General features: G+C 40.3%; 1 protein-coding gene across 1 annotated transcript in view; it reads left to right on the forward strand.

Moving 5' to 3' along the window:
• Positions 1-25624, forward strand: part of NUCB2 (nucleobindin 2) — a 39155-nt gene that overhangs the window by 6292 nt on the left and 7239 nt on the right. Inside the window, exons 2-10 of the mRNA XM_081937711.1 lie at positions 9179-9319; positions 13652-13759; positions 16026-16152; positions 18166-18269; positions 21410-21595; positions 22822-22912; positions 23281-23339; positions 24451-24543; positions 25488-25577. Of these exons, the coding sequence (XP_081793837.1) occupies positions 9179-9319; positions 13652-13759; positions 16026-16152; positions 18166-18269; positions 21410-21595; positions 22822-22912; positions 23281-23339; positions 24451-24543; positions 25488-25577 (999 nt within the window). The remainder of the gene's footprint in view (positions 1-9178; positions 9320-13651; positions 13760-16025; positions 16153-18165; positions 18270-21409; positions 21596-22821; positions 22913-23280; positions 23340-24450; positions 24544-25487; positions 25578-25624) is intronic.

Genomic DNA, 25624 nt, shown 5'->3' on the forward strand with positions numbered 1-25624 from the left:
GTCGTTAAATGGAGCAAAAACTCACTTAACAACTTTCTTAGCAAAGAAATTTTGGGCTCAGTTGTGGTTGTAAGTCGAGGATTACCTGTCCACATTGTCTCGTGTGTGGGTGAACTATTGCCACTGAACATAAAAAGGATGTTGATCAATTATTTTTTATACATCTTTTTTCAGTTAATACGTTCCTTTTTTAAAGTGGTTATCAATACATTTTGGATGAGGACATTATAATAGTGGGTTGTTCTCTAGCAACTGTGAAGGGATTGATTCTGTGTGGATAGGATAATATAACACTTTTCTAAGTTTAAAAGCTAACTTTTATTCCAGGATTTTTTTTCAACTTCTTAGTCTAGCCCATGGTTACAGGAACCTTCCAAATACTATATAGACCGTCCTGGTTAGATTTAAAAAAAAATCATACAAGATACGTATTTGTTGCCAATTGTGTGGTCTTCTCAGGTTTAGTGGGGCTTAAATAGTCATTATCTTGTTGAGAGTCAAACTTGATGGGTTGGCAAGAGGAAAAAAAGGGACCAAACAAAATAAGGAATTTTGTAAGAGAGATGAGGATGCAGCCAAATTCATGCTTTTAATTTAAATGATGAATTATGGATTTTTAATCATCAAAGTTTCCTTGATAATTTGGTGCATTACTTTGACTTTCAATGGGCTTCTCAATCTAGAAACAGATCCAGTCCTTCAGTGATTTCCCAGAGTGTAGTGGTTGGTGTAGTGGTTAAGGTGCTAGGATAGATTATGTGAGTTGGCTGGGTGATTCTGACCAGTCACTTGTTCTCAGCACAGCCCATCTCAGTGGGTTGTTGGAGGAAAAAATAGGAGGCAGGGGCATTAGGTATGTATGCTGCCTTGAGCTGACCAAAGATCTAATCAAATAAATGTATAAATGTTCCCCTTTTAACTGCATACTTTGATGTAGTAGTCTTTCTCAGCAATTACTTTATTTTTCAGACTATAAGATGCACCGGTGTATAAAATGCACCATGATTTCAAAGAGGTAAGAAAAACATGTTTTGTCCTCTCCGGCCCCCAGGAGCACTCTGCAGGCTTCAGCAGGACTGGGGGAAGGCAAAAAGTCCTTAATTTTTGTGAAAAATGGCCCATTTTTCAGGAAGCCAAAAATGGCTGTATTCAGTGTATAAGACACACCAACATTTCCATGTTCTTTTTTTGGGGGGGAGGTGCATCTTGTACTCCAAAAAATACGGTACTTTTAAATAATGTTTATTTTTCTCATTTAAAGAGTGAAAACTGGCATTCAGTTATTTTGGTTAATACTAAGCTATAAACTGGCTGTGTTTCAGCAAGTGATTATGGTGATATAAGTTCTGTACTTCTAATAGTTGCATAAGTATGGCTGAGAAAAGCTGCATCTGCAAACCTTTGTACCTTTAACTTTTCAGGTGCACTTTTTCTCAACCTTGGCTGCCAAACTGTATTAAACAAAAATTCTATCTTCATCACAACTGCCAAAAATATAGACAGCTTTGTCCTTCCTTGGAAGCCAGTAACTCTGTTCATTTTGCCAAGAAGAAATATAGATCAGTCATTTCACTTTAAAAAAAAGAACACATTGATTAAATGTCATTGACTATGGCAGAAGAAATTGTATTAGGTACATGTAATTCATTCTCCAATAATAAAATGAATACTGTTCTATGTATCTTAGCTCTGTCTTCTTCATCCAGTTTTCGTTTCACACTTTTTCAGATAGTCTGTTCCATTTCATTCTCCAGAGCTTACCAAATTTTTTGGAGTATAAAACGCACTGGAGTATAAGATGCACCAAGGTTTTGAAGAGGCAAATTAAAAAAAAAGTAGGTAGGTAGGTAGATAGAGGGATAGAGAGGGAGAGAAAGAAAGAGAAATACAGTAGGTAGGTAGGTAGAGAGAGTAGTTAGGTAGGTAGATAAGTAGGTAGATAAAGGGACAGAGAGAAAAATAGAGATAGATAGAGAAATACAGTAGGTAGGTAGGGAAAGAGAGTAGGTAGGTAGGTAGAGAGATAGAGAGATAGAGAGAGAAATACAGTAGGGAGGGAGGGAGAGTAGGTAGGTAGGTAAAGGGATAGAGAGAAAAATAGAGAGAGAGAAATACAGTAAATAGGTAGGGAGAGAGAGAGAGATACAGTAGGTAGTTAGGGAGATGTTTCCAGGTGTATTTATCCATGTGCTGGAGAAGGAAATCGCTGACAAACCTTAAGACTTTGTTTCTGCTGGCACAGCACTTGATCAATGTAATTCTCATCAGTTAAAGAGCTTTCAGAAAGGAAAAAAAAAGTTTTTGCACTCTGCAAATCTCCGAAAAATGGCCCATTAATCGCGAAAACCGGCCCATTTTTTGCGAAAATTGGCTCGCTTTTTTTTCAAATAAAAGGCATGAATAGCCTTGGGGGGGGGGGGGGACTTGCAGAGTGCTCCGGGGGGGCAAAAAAAGCAAAAAATAGCCCATTTTTCACAAAAACGGCCCTGTTTTTCGTCAAAAAAATTGCATGCATAGCCTTATGGAGGCTTATAGAGTGCTGCTGGGGGCTGGGAGTACAAAAAACAACCCATTTTTTGCTCATTTCTGCCCTTCCCAGCTCCCAGGAGCTGTCTGAAAGCCTCCATAAAGGTATGCACGGCCATTTTCTGAAGGGGCGGGGCTTCAGGAGGCAAAAAAATGCTGTATTCGATTTATAAGATGCACCCAAATTTTCAGCCTTTTTTTTGAGGGAAAAAGGTGCGTCTTATACTCCGAAAAATATGGTAATTCGTGAGAGATCATGCTTAAGATTTCCATTCTGTGCAACACCCATATGTCTGATCAGTCCTTTATTGTGAATGTCAAATAATGCCTTAGTTGACCCCAATATAATTGACAAAACTTTTTAAAATAGGGAATGTACTGGTCTTCAATGAATCTATTGTATTCTCAATTATCCCATTTCACAGTTTTTTGTGCAGATTAATGAATGTATATTATGTCATTGCTAAATGAAAGGCTTTTTGATTCTTTTAAATTGACCTTTGTTTATTTTAGGCTGGTTTGGAGCCAGTAAGATTCCAGAAAAAGATCCCTTGTATAAATGACTTTTGATCTCTGAGAGAAATGTGGAAGCACTGATAAAGTAGCATATGCAGGTTAGGTTGTGATGGCAAATTGGAACTGGGATTTCCATTGCTAAGCAATGTGATTGTAAAGTGTGATGTCACATGATCACATTGCTTAGACTTGGCAATCCCCACTTCTGTTGTTCAGCTAAGACCTCCTCAAAGTTCCTGCCAGCTTTCAACAAAGTTTGTGAGGAAGCTGACAGTCAGTTCCCAGCAGGCTGGTGGGTAGGTGAGTGGTTGTTGCCAGGGTGTGAAGGTGCTGGCATGGCTGGCATGGTGTGAATGCAGCAGGTTGGGGGTGGCTGCTGATGAGTGGGGGAATGTGCATGAGTGGGCCAGTGGGGCACAGCATAGTGTGGCCAGGGGTTTCTGCTGCCGGGTGTGCAAGAGTGTGACAGCAGTGGTTGTAGTGCACGTAAGTGCAGCTGGACTGGGAATAACTTCCGTCAAGTGCATGAAAGTATACTCATGGCCACTGAGATGTGGTACAATGTGGTGAAAGCAAAGGTGACTGCAGCTACGTGTACAAAGGTGCACCATGAGGCATGGGTGAGCATGATGGGGCTGGGGGTGGCTACTGCCTGGTCAAAGAGAATGCAGGTGGTAGCCACAGGAGGGAGGTGCCATGTTGCCTTAGCCAGGCTTCTTGGGGGAAAAAACTGCTGGAGTGTGTGAGTCTTACTAGGAAGCATATTGTAACGCTTTATGTCACCTTCGCCATGAACTTTGCTTGAGGGAAGCCAACAGGGAAGGTTGCCAATGCAATCGGGTAAATGTGATAAATGCAACCATCGTAATTGCAAACTGGGTGCCAAGTGCCCAGATTGCAATCACCTAACCTCGAGGGTGGTAGAAGAACTGGAAGTTTGAGGACTGATAATAAGTACCACTGGTTCAGCACTGGTTGCTGAATGGGTCTTTATTTTACTCACCTCGGAAGGATGGAAGGCTGAGTCAACCTTGAGCTTGCTGAGATTTGAACTGCCAAATTTCAGCCAGCCAGCAGTCAGCAGAAGTAGCCTGCAGTACTGCACTCTAACCACTGCGCCACCACGGCTCAGTAGTTGGGATTATGCATCTCTTCACTTTGTCCTCAATTAGATGAGCCTGCTATAGTTAGGCAAACAGCCAAATATGTATACTGGGGCTCAGGTTTTTACTGCCCACAAGTAGTGAGATAACAAACTGTTTATAAACAGTTAACCATAGTTTTGTGTTCTGGTTCCCTTAGGACAGAGAAAGTCTGAATTATATGTGGGTCCAGAAGATTGAATAAGCAAGCTATGGAGTTGAATAATTTATTCTATAATAGCCTTATATCAAAATACAGGTAGAAAATATGCTTCTGGCTTACTTTTCTTTGCCTGATTTAATCGTACCATTTAATGTGATATCCTGGATATCCTTCCTGGGATGAGAATTGGAAGGAATGTGCTTCAGTGATGCTATTCATATTTGGCTGGTGGGCTGTAGAAGATGGTGATAGATTTCTCTGGCATATATTCTGCAGACGTTTCAGTGTGCCAGATGTTAAATTATGGATGAGTTGAGCTTCTGCATGAAAGAAGTAATAAGAGGATAAAAAACAATAGTTTGAAATCCAATTTAAATGATAAGAGTTGATAATGGATAGTACTTTTTAAATTGTTCTCTTTGGGGATTCTGTCCCCATAAAAGATAAAGTGTGCAATTCAAGAGATGTTTCTTGAACAAGTCTGGTGCATAATTTTCAGGTTCTTACATAACTTTGTGGCTTATCATCCATTCCCAAGATTCAGCTGAACTGCTGGTATTTATCTTTAAAAGTGATGCATGCTTTGAAACCAGGCTATCAGGGAACACTCTACATGTGCATTATGACTGTCATTGGAAATAATGTTTACATCTGTCATGAGATATTGCAGCTGCAATGATCCCGTTGTATAATCTTTAAGGAAAGTTTGACTAGTGTCTACCTTTTCTTCTTTTGCTGTGCCAAAGACACATCTCCCCTTTTTAAATATTTTCCATTTAAATTAATGTGTGAAATACTTGCAAATTATGACCTAAATCATATATTCTATTTTCTCTGCCTTGCCCCCCATTTTCATTCGAAATCCTTAACACAATTCTTATCTGTTCACTGTCTTTATTATACAACATGAGTTGAAGGAAGGCAAATAATTCATTACCAAGTGGGAAAATGAACTTTGTTCTCACTGTTGATGTCTCACTGGCTAATAGTCATGGTAGTTATACATTGCCATTAGTATCAAAGGCAGTACACTGTATTTCTCAATACTTACTGCTGGGAAGAAGAACCAAAAGATATTGCTATAATTATGCCATGTTATGGGCTTTCCACTGAGTAGACAATGTGAATTTAAGAGGCCTTTGCATTAGATGAACTTTGGAGCGCCATCCATTCTGGGCTTTGTGAGGTTCCACACACACATACACACATACATACGGCAGGGATTGGGGGAGCGGGGAAGAGAGAGGAAGAGAGAGAAGAAAGAAAAAGTATTAACGTATTTGCCCCTTTCCAGTTGATTTTGAAATCATCGTGGCATAGAAGACTTTTCCAATTTTATTTATTTATTTTTTGGAGCTGCCTATAATTTTATATCCATGACAGCAAAATTGTGAGATGGTTTTGACTAAGAGAGAATGGCTGACCTGTAAACCAGGTGACACTTCAGTTGTCTTCTGCTGACTTTACTGTTTTCTTTCTTTTTCACCCATTTTAATTACTTCTGTCCAATTCTAAACTTTTAACTATAGGCTATAGGCACAAGAGTAAATTGCTAAAGGCACAAGAGTAAATTGGAGTAGGGACAGTTACTAAGCTGACTATTTGCCTGTCATGCATTGGGAGTGAATCTTTTTCTTTCTGCCTTGCTTAATTTAGACTTACCATACCTGGGCTGCAGCAATCCAGGTGATTACTATGATAGTAGCAGAGTTAACTTTTTGTATTTCTTTGTTGCCTTCATGTAATTACGTGGATGGATTGCTGAAACCCACATAGGATAACCCTCTCTTCATCTGAATACCCAAGAAACAGCAGGGATTGTGGCCTCACTCTGCATTTATGTCTTTTGAAATGCAGAAGGAGCCAGTCTTCCTATTTGCTCTTCCAATTACAAAGAAAGAAAGAAGGAAAAGGAACATAGACTTATTTCTCTTATCCTAAGATTAAAAGAGAGTCTCGTGCCTTTGTCTTGTATTTCTACTTTCAAGCATAATTTGAAGTTATGATTACCATTCACCCCCCCCCCCCCCTCTGTGCATTGTCCTATTTTGCATAAAAAGGTTTTACTCCTAATCCTGATTGAGGGTTTATTTGGCAAATATGTGAGGGCTGGCTGTGTTCCAGCAACAGAATTGAATTAACTCTGTTGACATATGGCTGATGTTAGCCCTTCAAGGTAGACTAAAATTAGGAAATCAATCTCATGTAAGCCTATACTGCACTATTTTTATTGTAAAGTTATGGCAACAGAATCCTGAAACGTCCTCCCCTCCCTCCCTCTATCTTCATGTGAATCAGGGAAGAGCCTGTCTGTGACATTTACACATGCTACATTCCTGCCCGGGATTCATGTTTCCTTTATCTAATCATTGCCTTGGTAGCAGCTCTTACTGCCCTTCAAGGCAAGTCTGTCAAAACCATTTTCTCTTGTCTTCTGCCATTCAGGAAACCATACAATGTTGAACTGCTACTGAGAACTTCTCCAGTATTTCCATCCTTGCTAGAATAAAGTGCATTCATGTTTTTTCAGCAATATCGTAAATAAATAAATATTTAATATCCCACATGAAAATTTGGACTAGCAAATACATAAATAAATAGATTAATTAGGCCTTTTCATTTGCTATTGGTGTTGCAAATATAATTGGCTTTTGTTTTAAAATACTATCCTTTGTTAGTATCATCAACCATTTTTGAGCGGGGTTTTAGACCATGAGGTAGAAGAATGTTAGCTGACAACAAGGAAAGGGAAGGATATTGGAGAGAACGCCATGGCAGATTATGAAAGGATTGGAAAAGCAGTTCGAAATGGATAGTAAAGAAGTTTCAGATCTGTGTAAAAGTGTAGCAATGTTTCATTTAATGTTGTAGGTGAGTGGGTAGCAACACAGATCCTTGGTGAAGGACAGAAAAATTTAGCTGCAGCTTTGTCTGTTCAAATGGTCGCATAAGGACAATGAAAGAATGTGTAGTGATGAGGACAGCTCTTTGGCTGAGGAACAAGCCCTGCCTCACATTTATAAATACTTGGAAGCCCCATGGAAGCCTCGTCTTGAAAGTATCAGTGAGTGAGAAAAGGACGAGACTGACAGGCGTTGAGAGCTGGAGATAAACAGATGAGTCAGCAAGAATGAATACAGACAGTAGCTGGTGTGGTAGTTGTCTATAGCATTGCAACAAATGTCAACTGCAGGATGGAAAAAAGAAATTGAGTTGGAAGGAAATCATTTTGCAAGTGGTTTTTAAAATCAAGGTCCAGGAGTGAGAGAAGAGAATGGGAAGAGAATGAAGGAGGCTGGGAAGTCTTGCTTGCTTAGCAAACCAAGGGTATAAGATTTGTGGTACATAATCCTGGTAGTTTTTTTAAACAGGATTATTGTAAATTGATAAACTGACCATGATCATCTCCTTGGTCCGTGATGGCATGCAGCACCCTCTCGCCATTGTCCCAGTTCAGCTCCGCCATGCATGTATGCGCACCTCCCGCCTCTGTCATGGGGGTGGGAGGCCTGCGTGCATATGCGGGGGCCTGGGGAATGTGTGGGGCATGCGCAGGAGGTGGGGCGCGTGCAGGGAGGCCCTGTACACATGTGTGAGGGAGTACGCGCAGGGGGCATGCAATGGGCTACGCATGCATGGGGGGGGACCCACGCGCATTCCATTTGGGAGGGGGGAGAGTGCATCTGTGCGCTTTTGTGTGGGTGCACTTTGGGCACTCGGTCCAGAAAAGGTTAGCCATCACTATCTAGGTATTACAATAAATAAAATAGAAGGATGCTGGCTCTTGTAATAAATATATGTGGGTGGGAAAAAGCCTAGTTTTGCAGAGGTGTGCTGCACATTGTAGTCAGTTTCAGCGTGATATATGTGTAAGCAGTGGTGGGATTCAAATAATTTAACAACCTGTTCTCTGCTGTAATGATCAGTTGGGTCAGCGTGGCTCGGTGGTCATGTGACTGTGTGGGTATGGTCAACTCAACGTCACTCACATCGATGGTCTTAACCCGTGATGGTGAACCATGGCATGTGTGTCCAAAGTGGCATGTAGAGCCATGTTGCCTGGCACATGCGGCATCGCCTATTCCTCGTCTGGGTTTCTGGCACACATATGCACACAACGATCAGCTGGCCTTTGCTGGTGCAGCGGGCCGGAAACCGGAAGAGCTGTCTTCCGTTTTCCAACATGAGCATGCACGGCCAGCGGATCGGTGCATGCATGGCAGTAACCAGAAGACTTGCTGGCTGGTGAGCCTGTGCATGCCGGAAACCAGAAGTACATTTTCTGGCACATGCATGCCCCCTGGGCAGCTCCTCTTCCTGGTCATGTCCCAGATGAGCTTGCGTGCGTGCTTGAAGTGCATGTGCCTGTGTGAAGTGCTACCTTTTCGGCACTCAATGCCACACGCATGCTTCCTTTTCCACACCAAGTGTTGAAAAGATTCGCCATCATTGGCCTTACCTGTTACAATGTAATAAAGGTTAACCAGAGAGGCAGTTTCTGTAAGCAGGGCAATAAATATTAGGCTAGAAACAATAGCAGAATGTTTCCTTCCTGCCTTCTTTACACGATTAGCCCTGTAAAATGTAAAAAAAAAAAAAAAAGACATTTTTTCCAACAACCGGTTCTCCAAACTGTTTAGAAAGTTAACAACCAGTTCTTCTGAATAGGTGCATACCTCAGCACTGGTTGTAAGGATCTTATAGAGATTGATGTAGGAGAGACCAGTGCAGAATATTATGGTGGAGTGACATATTGGCACTGTTAAAAGCTTGGAAAAGTACAGTGCACAATACTGGAAATTGCTCAGAGTGGTATCTTGTTTTATTTCAGATAAGATGGAGAACTACTTTATTGCAACAATGTGTTTTGCTGCTGACCTACGTTGTAATTATATTGGAAGCAGTGCCGATAGATGTAGACAAGACAAAAGTACAGGAGGAAGAAAAAGACAGTGGAAAAATAGATAATCCGGTAAGTCATTTTATTAAATTAAATATGGTTTTCTTAATAGTGGCTTTTACAACAATGCAATATTTCAGACTAGAATGTAATACATTACCAGTGTTTAGATCCTCTGTGGCATACAGAGTAGCTGCATCTAGATATTTCCCTATTGGGTTCTGAAAATATTAGAGCCAAAGAAAGACAAGACAAAAAAAAAGTTAAATAAAAGCAAAGTGAGGTTTAAAACATTGTCCTAGGCTATAAGATTATTTCTCCACAAGTGTACTTGATTATTGCCAGGTTGGTCTAGTGGATTAAGACACCAGGCTAGAAAGAAGGAGACTATGAGCTCAATTCCCACCTTAGCCATGAAAGGCCACCTGGATGACTTTGGGCCAGTTACTCCCTCTCAGCTTGACGCATCTCGCAGAGTTGTTGTTGTGGGGAGTATGAGACGGAAGGTGTGTCGGATGCATTCTCACTGCCTTATTTGCAAAAAATAAAGTGGGTACAAATAAATAACATTCAGGGTGGAATTAGTTCAAATTTTAGCATGTGCAGTAGTCCTCCCTTAACAGCCATTCATTCAGTAACTGTTTGAAGGTATGACATTGCTGAATTATTGGTGATTTCAACCAGTCTTCAAAATTATGGCCAGTGTAGTGCCTCTGCAGTTATTTGCTTAACTTTTGGGCACCTTGCCTTCAATTACGTATAACCACAGTGTGTGCTTCAATCGCCTCCCCCTTATCTCCCCCTGTTTCTGCCCTTTCCCCATCCTGCACGCTAATGCCGCTACCTGCCCCTACTGCCCATACCCCCACTGCCTTTTGCCATCTTCTTCCTTGGGATTCCTTGGGGTAGGCCCTGGGATTCAGGATTCCTTGGGGTAGGCCCTGGGATTCAGGTGCTGGGCAAGGGCACAGCTCCGAGATGTGTACAGGAAGCATAGCAGGGTGGCAGAGCTTTGTCTGCTAAAGGCAGCTTGCTGGGCTTGACTGGGGAAGGAACAGGGTGGTGGCGTGGGCAGTAGCTATAGGCCAGCAATGGAAAACCTTTTTTGGCTCGCGTGCCATAAGTGGGGGGAGCGCAGGGGGGGTCGTGTGCGGGCGTGCCGCACCCATAATGCAATGCGTGACCCCCCAGTTCGCATGCGGGTACTACAGGCGCAAACCCCCCCATTTTTACATGCTTTTTTTGCCCTCCTCAGGCTTCAGAGGCTTTATAGGAGCCTGGGGAGGGTGAAAACAGCCTCCCCCGCCCCGCCGGACGCCCTCCGGAGGCGGAGGGTGTCCGGCGGGGCGGGGGAGGCTGTTTTCGCCCTCCCCAGGCTCCTATAAAGCCTCTGGAGCCTGGGGAGGGCGAAAAATGGCTTTAAAAAAGGGTGAACTCAGCTGGCCAGTGCGCACATGCACGCTGGCCAGCTTACAGGGCAGCGCCTTGCGTGCCCTGACAAATGGCTCCACGTGCCACCTGTGGCACACGTGCCCTAGGTTCGCCATCACTGCTATAGGCACTGTACAACAGCTTTGAGGCTTTGCAAACCCCTTGTGACTCCCTCTTTACAACCAGACCTGGCAATGCCACCTTGCCATGTTCACAGTGTGCAAATCTTGAGACTGCACCCTTGCCCAGTGCCTGGATGCAGGACCAGCAGCAAGGGAAAGAAGATGGTAAAGATCAGCTGGGCGCAGTGAGGGAGGGTAGTAGTGGTAGGCATCATTGGCGGAGTGCAGGGGAGTCCAAAGGACAGAGATGGGGAAGGAGATACGCAGGTTGAAACGCACACGCAGTCATAAGTGCGTTGCCAACTGCCCTAATTTTATTCATGTGACTGCAATGGCCATAACGTTGAGGATTGGTTTGAAATACCACTTGTTCAGTTTGGTCATAACTTTGAATGATCATTGAATGTTGAGTGACGAATATTTGTGAATGCTAGAATTTGAGCTATTCCCATCGTATGGAATAAAAGGAATACTTTTCAAAGGGCAGCGATGGGGAAATTAGGCAGGGGGGACGGGGGGACGGGGCAGAATTGAAGTGGAGGCAAGCAGGGCAGGGGGGGCAGTCCTTCCAATACTGAAGGCTGGTCTCTCTCCAGGGTTGGCAGAGGGATGAAGGTGGCAGTTCATGCAGGGCAGGAGAAGTGTGAAATCCTTATCTAATGACCGTACAGTCCTCACCTAATGACCACAGCTGAGATTACCATAACTGCTACTGCAAAGTAGCGCAGTCACATGATGTTTCACCTAATGACTGCTTCGCTTAGCGACAGAAACCCTGATTCCAATTAGGAATGTAAAATGAGGGATATCTGTAGTTTATGGGGAGCTTGACGGATTCTAATCTTTTTTTGATGGAAACCACAGGATCCTTGATTTTGGTCAAATTCCTCTCCTCTGACTTCTGGTCCTGAAATTTTTACATGGAGATTGGCTTAGTTTAAGAAAAAAATTACAAAGTTTGGTTTAAATTTACGGACCTCTGTGCAAAGTGGAAGAGGCTGTAATTATTTTCCTAAACAAAGTTGGCCTTTGTTAAGCCAAAGTTAGACAAGCAGGCCCTTTGCTTTCTGTTGGCAGAATCATTTTAAGAAAGGGTTAATGCATTGAACAAGACTTGCCAAACGTGACTTGCTTCTGAAGGAAAGCAGGCTAAAAACATTCAAAGCAATCTGGCAATCTTTAAAAGCGTTGGAACTGCAAGATCAGTTCCTCAACCCTAGCATGAGCTTGGGGAAGTGTGACTTATATTTTCAGAGAGAAAAATATTTTCTTCTTTCTAGGTTCCAGTGAAATCCAAAACGTGGCACTTCAGATTGAACTGAGGCAGGGGTGGGCTTCAAAAGTTCTAGCAACGGGTTCACTGCCCCGTTGCTGGGTGGGTGTGGCCACGGTGGGCATGGCCTAGTCAGCCTCCTGTAAGGGGGGGGGCATTTTTTGCCCTCCACAGGCTCCAGAGGCTTTCATCGAGCCTCCAGGAGGGCGAAAACCTCTCCCCCCAGATTCTGGAGGCCCGAAACAGGCCCGTTTCCACACTTCCAGAATCTCCAGTAGGCCTGTTTCCCCGCCTCCCTGAGCCTCCGCGTGGGACTTGCACTTACCTGACATGATGAACGGGCTGCTTAGAGACTCTTGAGAGGGGAGGGGCAGGGTGGGTGTGGCCAGCCAGGGGTAGCATTTGGGGGTTTGTTGATCTGGGCAAAATCCTAGCTAGAGGATTGCCCGAACTTGTGCGAACCCCTAGGACAGTGATGGCGAACCTATGGCACGCCTGCCACAAGTGACACGCGGAGCCATTTGTCAGAGCACGCGAGGCGCTGCCCTGTCAGCTGGCCAGCGCGCATGCGCGTGCTGGCCAGCTGAGTTCACCTTTTTAAAAGCTATTTTTCGCCTTCCCCAGGCTCCAGAGGCTTTATAGGAGCCTGGAGAGGGCGAAAAGAGCCTCCTCCGCCCCCCCCCCGGAGGTTTCATGGACCGTCCTGAGGTTTCCCTGAAGCCTTCGGAACGCTTAAAACGACCCTCCGAGCAAACCGGAAGTGACTTCCTGGTTGCTCGGAGGGTCGTTTTAAGCGTTCCGAAGGCTTCAGGGGCCGTCCGGAGGCTTCCCTGACACCTTTGGAGCTCGGAGGGTCGTTTTAAGCGTTTCGAAGGCTTCAGGGACCATCCGGAGGCTTCCCTGACGCCTTCGGAGCGCTTAAAACCACCCTCCGAGCAAACTTCCGGGTTGCTCAGAGGGTCGTTTTAAGTGTTCCGAACGCTTCAGGGACCGTCCGGAGGCTTCCCTGATGCCTTCGGAGTGCTTAAAACGACCCTCCGAGCAACCCGGAAGTGGTTTTAAGCACTTTGAAGGCTTCAGGGAAGCCTCCGGACGTTCCCTGAAGCCTCCGGAGGGCCTCCGGGGGGGCAGGGGAGGCTCTTTTTGCCTTCCCCAGGCTCCTATAAAGCCTCTGGAGCCTGGGGGGGACAAAAAAAGCATGTAAAAATGGGGGGTCACGCATTGTGCGTGCATGCGCACTGGGGGGGTCACATGTTGCATTATGGGTGCGGCACGCCCGCACATGACCCCCCTGCTCTCCCCCCCCCTTGTGGCAAGCGAGCCAAAAAAGGTTCGCCATCGCTGCCCTAGGAGCCCACCCCTGAAATGAACTTGTAGGATGTGTTTCTGTGTTTAAAATTAATTCTTGCTGTGTGAATTTGCTACACCTTCAGCACTGAACAACAAAAGATGATAATTGGTTGTTGGAAGGATAAGGAACACCTACTGTAGATGAAATATTTTTATAGATAAAGCAACATTTCTCATCCCTGTCTTATAATTGTAATTACTAATGGTAATTATATGTATATCTTAAAGGATACTGGATTGTATTATGATGCCTATCTCAGGCAAGTGATAGAAGTTTTGGAGACAGACACACATTTCAGAGAAAAACTCCAAACAGCAAACATAGAGGAAATAAAGGTAAGTATAACAACTAGCAAATTTTAATAAAATGAAAACAATGAGATCTGTGGTTTGACTTTCCCTGTGTTCACTGAGAGAGAATGTAATCACTTGCTATAAGCATGTCTCTGAAACAATACTAAATATGTAGCTTCTTTTGGAAAAACAAGCCTAAAAACCAAAACGTAGAATTCTGTTTTCTAGTAGACAATTAAAATGAATTATTCTGGATCCTGTATTAATTTGTGATATCAATGCATCTTTTTCTCGTGGAATATTTACCTTGAAATCTTCTTAAATTTTGCAATTCTGAACAATGTCTACATTGTCTAACTTGCAGCAATACAAATAGCAACTGGGTTCTCACATGGCAAAGCCAAAATACAGTACGTGGATTTGATTAAATATATTATGTTAATCCAGCAATTCTGATCTGTAAACTATGATTTATGACTTAATATTATGTATAAACTCAGGTTATTCCCCAATCCATGTGAAGGATGGGAAGTTTCCCTCCCACCTTCAATTAACGAGGTGTGGATCGCAGCCCTTCCGAGAAGCATATCTCTTGATAAGAAATAAATAAAACCCGAGAACATGTTCTAATGAAAACAAACTTTAATATGAAAATAAAAAATAAAACATTATCTAAACCTTACGTTGTTGCAAGAGCAATTGCTGCCCACCTTCTCCGGCAGGCAGATGAAGATCAGAAGGGAAGTACAAGAATGTGTGACGTATTATGAAACGTGTTAGGAGGCATGCGCAGTAAATCATTGTCAGATAAGAAAAATATTTTTACAGTATAACTCAGAATAGAGACTCAAGTAGACAAACAAATTAACGTAGTGACAATCCATAGCTTAAATATCACATAGCCTTCGGCCATTGCTGAACACAACTCCCAATACTTGGTCAGCATGACGATTGGGGAGGAGGGCTGAAAGATTTATTTATTTATAAAATTTATTGGCCACCCATCTTACCAGAGGGGTAACGCTAGGCAGCTTACAATCATATATGTATGTATGTATATGTACATGTGCATGCACATGTATATGTGTATATGTATAAAACATAAATAAATTAATGCCAACCACTAAAATCCTATTACAGAGGGGGAGGGCAATGGCAGGATGGGGGTGGGGGAGAGATGGGAAAGCTCAATAACATCTGGAGGGCCATATTCAATGTCTAAATTCAGTGCACCTGTAGTGCAGAGTACCTACTACAATATTAGCTGGAGTATTTTGAAGTGTTTTAAAAATACTTTATAGCACTCCTATGCTATGATCTTCTTGAGTTCTTTTATTATTCCTGTATGCAATTTTTTCCTACCACCCCGGAACTAATATCTTATCCAGTTTAAAATATCCACTAATCCATACTTTCCTATGCAACTTTGCCTGTTGTTTGATGGATTTCAACCAGAGGTGGAAACAGCAGGCCAGTCGAAGCTAGTTTTGATGTTCAATGACTAATAAGCAGTAGCTAATTTCAAGTGAGGAATGATTTTCCTTTCTGACTCCCAGCATGAAATCAACAATTGAGACATAGCGTTGGCGAACTACCTGTGAAATTAATGTTAAACGAAAACATTATTCAACTTTTTCCAGGATGCATTTTATTAAACCAAATCATCTTAATATTAAGTTATGACTCGTTACAGCCAAACTGCAGCATGTGTTCTTGGTGTCATCCATTCCAAAGATTTCAGTTCAATATAGAAAGGACAGTTTAATTCAGAGTGATTGTGATGTACCTAGAGGATGCTGCATATTGTGCATAATTGTAGTCTAAATATATTTGCTTCAAAATACTGCTAGTGCCACGTCTATTAAAATGTTTCAGAGAAAATTGTTGCTATTGCTGAAGGTTCTGCCTTTGGGGGTAGTGCCTCAAAAATCCGTCCAGGAGCTGAAAATTATTATTTTTAATGTATGCCTCCCAGAGTTAGCTTTGGTGAAATGGACAGCCATATAAGTCTGATTGATTGATAACTAACTAAATAAATAAATACTGTGCATAAACTCTGTTACATCATTGTGCACCAGTCTTTGGCATATGCTTTATAGATACCTTCTCAATCAGTTTGATTTCCACTGAATTATTAAGTGAAAAAGATAACTTATCAATGCTCATAATTGAGCATTGCTTTTAAAGTTTTGCTTGGTGTTTGAAAATTGTTATTTTACTTACGCATCCAGTTATAGATGGTAACCAATAAAATTACCCTCTAGAAAAATAATGACTTTTTATGTCAATGCTTTGTTATTATTGACAGAGTGGAAAGTTAAGCAAAGAGCTAGACTTAGTTGGCCATAAGGTGAGAACAAAACTGGATGAACTGAAAAGGCAGGAAGTTGCAAGATTAAGGATGTTAATCAAAGCCAAGATTGATGCATATCAAGGTAAGCAGACAAAGGCGGGGAGGGAGGATGGATGAATTGGCAATAATGTTTCAATTTTCTCCTTCATTTACAGCTGTGTTTGAATCAGATAAAACTGTGTTTCTCTGGTGTTTTTTTTTTTTACTTCATTGCTTATTCTTGTTCTACTCAAAAATCAGGGGTGAGAATGACAAGCTCGTTCTGAAGAAAGCAACATCTGCAAAATAAATTGCTTGAAATCGAATCAGTTTAAAGAAAGGGTTTCCATTGTGACATTGTCATGTAGCTTTGTGTTAGTTTTCAAATAAACCATTCAAGTAAATCTCTGCATAGGAGGAATGCAGTATTTCAGATAATAATCCATATGTTCAAATCATGAAAATTCATCATGTGTAATGACAACTTTAATTGTGAAACAGTTTTAATCTTCTCTACAGCAGATGGTAGAAATTAAGTGACCTTGGCTGATTTCAAAAAGTTAAGCAGAATCAAACCTAGGATAGCATTTAGATGACCTACCAGGGAGTTCTTGGTGTGAAGACCAAACTGGAAAATCCCCAAAAGCAACAATCCAGACAAAGCAAACCCCTTCCATATTGACATCATAAAAACAATACATGCATGTCAACACCAGAAGCCAAGTTGGAGAATTAGGGCCCGTTTACACAATTATCCCTTTTCCATTTCTTTTTCCTTCTCTTATTTTGACTCTTTAAACTCTTTGGCGCTTCCGAGCATTGCGCGTACAGCGCCTGCGTGACACTCCGCCAAGCAGCTGAAGCGTCACGGAGGCTCGTGGAGGCGTTGCTGAACGGTAAGATGCATGCACGCGCTGTGCACATTCACGTGGAGGATATCAGGGCCCATTGCAACCGATACAGTTGCAACGGGATCCGAAACCCACCACTGCTGCAAACCTACATCTTGCTTGGATTGCATAGCATATCAACAAGTAGCAAAAGTAGAGACATTCTTCTCTAAAAATGTTGTCATACTTTAAGAGCACTTGGGACATTCCTTCTTTTTATTTAAACACCCAAGCACTGTTCTTTGCAACCTACATTCATTCATAATCTTGACCGCCCAAAGGCAGTCCAGTTATACAGGTTTTTCTGTCTCTTAACGATAGCTTTTTCTGACCGGCCTATATTCTCATTCTCTCTACACCTTGTCCCTCTGGTTAAGGTCAAGGAGATTTTTGTAATCTCCACATAAGCAGGCATTAAGCCACCTGAGAAATTATCTTCAGATTAGAGGAAAGAATCATCCCAAGCAATTTGGCCTGTCCTGAGCAGACCTGTTATCTTCACATGCCATGGAGGAAGCCATCCAGGGTTGGGCTTCAACATATTTAGCAAGGGGTTCTCTACCCGGTTGCTGGTTGGGCATGGCCTAGTCAGCCTGCTGCACCACAGGACGGGGGTTGCCCTTCCTGGGCTCCAGAGGGTTTACTCAGGCCTCCATGAGGGTGAAAATGCTCTCCCCAGGCTCCAGAGGCCCCCGTTTCCACCCTTCCCAAACTTCCAGTACACCCATTTTTCACCCTCCCTGAGCCTCTGCGTCTTCCCTGAACTTCCCTGCATCCAAAATGGGCCACATGGGGACTCCTGGGAGGGGAGGGCTGCTGTGGGCAGGGCCAACCCAGGAGTGAGATTTGGGGGTTCTCTAAACTGCACAGAATCTTAGCTAAAGATTCTCCCGAACCCCCAGCAGCACACCCCACCATTCCTATAATCATGACTGAAAGCAATTCAAGATCTGGGCTAGTCAGTTTTTATATCTGGAGTCTGTGTCCTAGTAGCAACAACATCATCATCAACAACAATCTGTTGAGGCCTACTTTTTATATTGCCTGGTCAGTTTGCATCTAATTTAAAACCTCCGTTTTAACCTCGTGAACACTGTAGGTTATGAATATCTTTGTAAAATGTGAATTGCCTTTTAAGATATACCCTTGAATTCTGTCCAGTGTTTGTTGCCTTATATCTATCAATGTAGTCATCACAGTTCTGTTTTTGTCTGGGTTGCCTTTAGATTCTGGCATAGACCATCAAGCTCTTCTCAAACAGTTTGAGCATCTGAACCATCACAACCCTCACACTTTTGAAGTTAAAGATTTAGACATGCTAATCAAAACTGTAAGTGCCCATCAAATATTTTCTCAGATTCTTGTTCGTTTTCTCTCTCTCTTTCTTTAAAAAAAAATTTTTTTTTTCTATACTGGTCTGAAATTTTGTGCCTTCATTTTTTAAAAAGTATCTTTCATAATTATCTCAGAAATTTTAGCTTGGAACTGCATTTGGATCCCTCATATAATGTTGTGTTACACAAGATTTGTGCGCTTAACAACTGCCCTTTGCCCATCTGCTTGTGTTTCTTGTAGTGAGTGCATCATGGAATGAATGTTCTCAAGCCAATATAAGCAGCTTTATATTTTTACTAAGTCTTTAAAACTTTAAACTGAGCCAGTTTAATTCCTTCTCACATTTTGTTATACTTGGAACTAACTTTGTATTAGTCAACCAATATTGTTTTACTGGATTAACAGACTGTTTAATTAGTATTGAAATCAATTTAAATGTACTCAGTTTTCCAAATAATAGTATAATTTATTTTGCAATGCTTGAAGTCTCATTTGCCAACTTAAAAACCATTCAGTGATGGCAGGAAAAGCTTCTTCAATGCAGCAGATCCTGAATAGCTTTAAAATTTAATTAAGGATATATTTGTTTAACATCTGCTCCGCAGATAAATGAACAATTGCAATTATTAATTAACTTACTAATTAAAACTTTAAAAATAAATAAAAAGCTGGCCCTCTTGAGGGCTTCCATCAGGGAACAGAATTGCAGATATAAAAAGTATAACTGAAATAAATAAATGAATGAATGAATGTGTAAAGATAGTATGTAGAGCCAGTTTGGAATAATGGCTAAGGCACCAAACTAGAAATCAGGACACTGTAAGTTCTATTCCTGCCATGGGCATCTTGGCCCAGTCACCTCTCAGCCCCAGGAAGGAGGCAATGACAAACCACTTCTGAAAAACCTTCCCAAGAAAACTTCTCTAGGCAGTCTGCGAGAATCAGGAACGGTTGAACAGAAAAATTAAAAAAAAGACAGGGCGGACTTCTACAAAAGAAACTCTGCTAGTCCCTGCTGCAGGAGGGAAGGAGGAAGGTAATGCTTGCCTCTTCCCAGCTAAGTGGCAAGAAAACAACTCTTTTTGTCCACACCTTACAGGTCTGTGCCTATGGAGATTGTCAGTCATCAAGGTCACACTTGTCCCCAAGGTGCTTTTTCAAAAGGCAGCTGGACTTTGTTTTTCATTGAAAACGTTTTGCTTCTCATCCAAGAAGCTTCTTCAGTTCTGACTGAATGGGGGAGGATGGAAGGATTGCTGCAAGGAATATAAATCCTTCTGTGTTCCACCATTCAGTCAGAACTGAAGAAGCTTCTTGGATGAGAAGCAAAACATCTTCAAGGAAAAACACAGTCCTGTTGCCCTTTGGAAAAACACCTTTGGAACATTATTCATGATCAGGGCACCTATATTGTAGGCCTTCAAAAAAATGGTTGAAAAATCACAGATTGCGCAAATATTTATGACTTATTCATAGATTCCCCCCCTCCCCTACCTTTATGACTTTGTGTGCAACTCAAAGCGGTGAACATATTTAATATTCCTTCCTCCGCCTATTTTCCCTGCAACAACAACCCCGTAAGGTGGATTGGACTGAGAGAGAGGGATTTGCCCAAAGTCACCAACCTGGCTTCCCAAGCCTAAGTCAGGACTAGAACTCACAGTATCCTGGTTTTGAGATTAGCAACACTACCCAAACTGGATCATTAATTTTTTTAAAAAATGATCCAAATTCTAAAAGCACAGTCTCCTTTGAGTCAAAGTCTAAACCTCGAGTGATGTGCTGAGAGCTGTATTTCAAAGACTGGGTGAAGATCTACAACTAATTAATTAAATATTTAATGTGCTTATTCTTATATCTAATAATTTTCCCTTTCTGATCCAGAACAATTAACAAATTTGTGGTAATCTCTGAGGGTATTTGTTGGCTGCTTTCAAAGCATAGCAAGTCCAAATGGCACCTTTTTTTGTCTATTCTATTTTTGTTTTAAAAATATTTATCTTTTATGATTTTATTGCTTTTAATGTTGCAAGCCACCCAGTTGCTTTGAAGTAAGATGGGCAGCAGACAAATGTAATAAATGTAATAGATTAAATAAAATAAATAAATAAACAAACAAATAAATAATAAAATAAGTAAAATAAATAAAATAATGAAATAAATAAAATAAATAAATAATAAAATAAATAAAATAAAATGTCCAGGGCCAATCAGTTTAATTGTGACAGCAATATTTAACAATCACACTTAAAAATAAGTCAATTTTGTTATTCCTATTTTGTAGAGAAGGAGGCAGAAGCATTAAAAAATGAGCTTTTAGCACCCCCTAGTGTCAGTAACATTTACTATGTGATAATCGTTGGTAGAGAATTCCTGTAAATACCATACGTACCTTCTTCATAAGTGAAGCAAGGATTTAAGGAAATAATGCTGAGTTTTCTCTGTGGGAGACAAAGTATTAAATGAATCACACAAGATGCTGAAGTATATTAAAGAAAGTTCTCATTAAAGAGTATAATTAAAAGAATTAGATTAGTAAAATAATTAGAATTAGGGTTGAATTCTGGAGTTCTTGGTGTTCTCTGAGCTTAGTTATTTGCTTGCAGAAATGTCATTACCCAACTACATAACAACATCAATCACTTAGTGAAACTGCAATTTTGCTTAATATCTTAACTTCAGCTTTCTTTGCTTTAGAGATCTGTGAGGATCATAAATGTGAGGGTTGGTCATAAAGTTACTTTTTCATCACAGTTGTGTTTGTGAATGGTTGTTAAACAAGGCAGTCACTAAATGAAGATTAACTGTAATTTTAGATAGCCTGGCTAAAAATTTCTTATACTACACATTTAATCTAAGTCTAGATGCAGTGAAGATATTTAGTATACAACAGTAATTCTGAGTTTCTTCATATCTTCATTTTCTACTAATCCAAAGGAGATGGTTGTGGAATTTATTGTTCAGGAATTCCTTATGAACTTGGATATATCCTGAGAAAAATGTCCTGAGGGAAGTGAGAAGGCGGCCTGGTCAACAGGAGTTTCTTAATGCTGGTTAGCTCAATGTTTATCCTCACTTCTAGGGGTGGGGGGAGAAACAGATTTTGTTTCAATTTTTAACTCTTTTTATTTGCAGGCTACACATGACTTAGAAAACTATGACAAAACCCATCATGAGGAGTTTAAGAAGTATGAGATGATGAAAGAACACGAAAGGAGAGAATATCTAAAAACACTGGATGAAGAAAAGAGGCACCAAGAAGAAGCTAAATATGAGGAAATGAAAAAAAAGCACAGTGATCACCCCAAAGTGAATCATCCTGTAAGTCCGCTGTTTTTATCCACACTGTATAAAATATATTGGTTTGTATATTTTTATTTGTTTTGTTTATCAAACTTATATGGCACAAAGTCTCTCTGAGTATGTAGAACAGGAGTCCCCAACCTGTGGGCTGCAGGCTAATCACCACCCTGCTATGTGAGTGGCTGGCTGGTGCCCGTGCTTCTGTGCATGCGCGCAGCCCCACTCGCATGAGTATCATTGTGGATACTCTTGGCCCCACTCACAGAAACCTTGTCGTGGGCATTTGCAGCCCCACTCGCGCAAGCCTCATCACAGACGCACTTGGACCCACTTGTGCATGGCCGCGAACATCATAGGCATTCGCACACCCAAACACATGTGCTTGTCTGCTGACCCCCACTCCAAGTCACCCACCCGGGAACTCTGGAGAACTCTGGTATAGAATAATAATTAAAATATTATACAAAATATGTATTTTAGATATTTTTATATTATACAGTTATATATGTAAAACAAAAATAAATTTTAAAAAGGTGATGAAAGGGAACACATCAAATAAAATCTGTAGTATGGTCATACACCAGGATAATGGAACTCATCAAAATTGTATACATGTTGGCAGAGATCCCTTGCTGAAAAAATCAAGATCACAAGGGTCAGTTAAATGGATACTAAATCATTTATTTATTCATTTATTTCAAAATCATGACAGGCTTTACCACACTAAAATATTATAGTTTTTGAGCTTGATTTGTGGTCACTAATCTCATTAAGCTTTTAAACTATAACCAAGTATAAATGCCATTTCCTATGCCATACAATGATTTCTTAACTAAATAGGATACCCTTTAAAAATGGAAAGATTCTCGGCTTTTTCAAAAAACATATTTATATTTTCCACTTTTTTATGGAAACTGGAGTGTGATTCTACCCATTGTTTTGTCACAGTGATGTCAGTCATACTACATGGGCATTGCAGAGATTGAAATTGTTTTTAGAGTGAATATAAAGTGCATTTTATATCTGTTTAGTTTTCCATGAGTTTATACTAAAGTGGCAGAGAAATTATGGTATCACAATCTTTTCCTTGCAAGGTACATCAGAGAAAAAACCCCAAAGGCTGCTTTAGGAGAAAATTAACTAGATTTTTGAAGTCCTTTGCGTAACCTAGTGTGATTTTTAATTCTATGTTAAAAGCTTCTGTGAAATCATTTGCACAACTTGTGTTCATTATCACCTTTCAGGGAAGTAAAGACCAATTGAAAGAGGTATGGGAGGAAGCAGATGGCTTAGACCCCAATGATTTTGATCCAAAGACTTTTTTTAAGTTGCATGGTAAGATTTATAGTTAAAAAAACATTAAGAAACAGAATTATCAAGAATATTGACAATCCTGTTGCACTTTTCAGATTAACAAACGTATCTTGGTATGTGCTTTTCCAGAAAACCTCAATACATGCATGAAATGTGGTTTTTTTCATATATTATACAACAATATATATAATACAACAATATACTTTGTGTGCCTGTGTGTGCGTGCACATTATTATACATGGCTTTGCATTCACTTTTTCTAATCAGGTAGTTTACCATATGATTTGCAGCAACATAACCAAATATTAAAGTGGGAATGATTGTGGTCTAGAATTATGGATGGGTGTGCTAGTGTCTCTAATTATATATTTATATGACTTTTTTAACAGATGTCAATGCTGATGGGTTTCTGGATGAACAGGAATTAGAAGCTTTATTTACTAGGGAGGTAAATATGTATAACTGGATTATTTCAGAATCATGAGGTTTAATTTGGCTCAGTGCATGAGCAAATAATGACCATTGAATGGGAATGTTAGAACGGACATTTTCGCAGTTTCATTAAATATATATTACTCAAAGTCTAATGAACTTCTACAAAACAGAATATTCTATTCTTTGGGGCAATCGTAGCAATTGAAGGACGTTTTACATTAGCAAATATAGTGAATGTCAGGAAAATGTTTAACATAAGTGGTCACCAGTATCTACTGTTTCAGATACTAATTGAATAAGAAACAGCTTATGAGTTCATTTCAGTAGTACTGAATATCATTAAAGTGATATATCCTAATCTAAGCAGACTCTCCCCTCATTGACCCAAACTGAACAATTTTCTTAAACATTGCTGAGCGACTAATGGAAAGTACATTCAAATATCTGGCACCCAATAAGCTGAGACTAGCAGTATCATATGTAAATGTTCCATAACTAGGCATATGTATTCAAAGACATGTGAGATGTTTTTGTATGGATAGAAGGTTAATTCCTCAATTTCTTAATGATTCAATCACCTTGAACATTGAAGTTTCAGTCTCCTCTATCAATTATATAATACTAAAACCCTATAAATAAATTCCCTTTAACTGAAGGGCAAAATCTTTTGAACCAAGGTACCTCAAATGGGCTAAATTATAGAATGTATCCAAAATCCAGGAGCCGTGACTCCTGTGGAACTGAAATTTTGGCAATTTTTATAAAACATTTTATTACATAAACATTATGATAAATCTCTACATTATCTCTGAATATCTCCCAAGGGAAGATAATCCACAATTTATTATGTGCTATTAAATACATAGAAAGAAAATATTTATCTCATAAATATCTATTTTTGTTGATCTTTGTATTTTGTTGCATTTGCTATTTATGATACCAATCATACTGTGGATATTTTAACTTTTGCTATTTCATATACTTTGTTAAGTTGCTGACAGTTGTCTGTCTGCAGTGAGATGTATGTTTAATAAATAAATAGCATTAAAGCAACATATTTTCATAACCAAATAATAAAATTTGGAATAGCATGTTCAAAGCATATTTCTTAATCTTAATCTTAGTTAGAGAAAATGTATGACCCCAAAAATGAAGAGGATGATATGGTTGAAATGGAAGAAGAGAGGCTACGAATGAGAGAGCACGTCATGAATGAGGTAAGGCTTCAGGGGACACATTTTACAATTAACTGTTAGTAAACGTCTGCTGTTTTAACTAAATGTTAAAAACAGGTTTGTAAGTATGTATTTAAGTAGTGGGCATATTTTCCAAACTAGAACATATTTCTGAAAGTGCTTATTTCAGAGCTTTCCTGACCCCTCCCCAATAAGTTAGCTACATGTCTTTGTTGTTGTTAGTTGCAAAGTTGTGTCTGACCCATTGCGACCCCATGGACAACGTTCCTCTAGGCCTTCCTGTCCTCTACCATCCTCTGGAGTCCATTTAAGTTTCTGTGAATCCAACTTTATTTTTAATCAATAAGAATGCTATTCCAGCTAGTGTTTACAACTTTACAACTTTTTACAGCAATTATAGTTATATAATTATTAAAGTTTCTACCTTCAAACTGTTGAATGATCAGCCTATTGTCATTGCAAAAACCAGCTTCTCAATGAATGATTCTTCTGTCAGATTCACCATGATCATGCAGATTTGATATTTCTAATCTGGTTATGTGAGGGGGGCGGGGTTTTTTTTGGCACATAATAAGAAAATATTAAATTCTCACATGCTATTGATACTTGAGTGACATGGAGTTTTAAATGTCACTGATGAATTCCACATATCTCATCAGGATAGAAATATTTGCAGCACCCCATGAGATGAGATTAATTTGTATTTTGCTGCTTAGGCACTTATCAATTATTCCCATCCCTATTACCATTATGTTTTATGCAGTATAACTAATCCTAATTTATTTTATTGTGTACCAAAATATGGATTTTCTTAAGTAGGGGAGGACTAGCCAGGAATTTCTGTCACAACTTTTCTGCAACCTCATTTCCATTTGCTTTAAGAACTGCAAACAAATTAAATAGCCTAAACTCTCTCTCTCTCTCTCTCTCTCTGTGTGTGTGTGTGTTTGCTTTTCTTTTAAAAGGTTGATGTCAACAAAGACCGGTTAGTCACCATGGAAGAATTCATAAGAGCTACACAGAAAAAAGAGTTTTTGGAGCCAGAAAGCTGGGAGGTACTAATGACACTTTTGAACTACCGTGTTTTCCTGAAAATAAGACA

Source organism: Natrix helvetica, assembly GCF_964273705.1.
Source record: "Natrix helvetica genome assembly, chromosome: 1".
NCBI classification, from domain to species: domain Eukaryota; kingdom Metazoa; phylum Chordata; class Lepidosauria; order Squamata; family Natricidae; genus Natrix; species Natrix helvetica.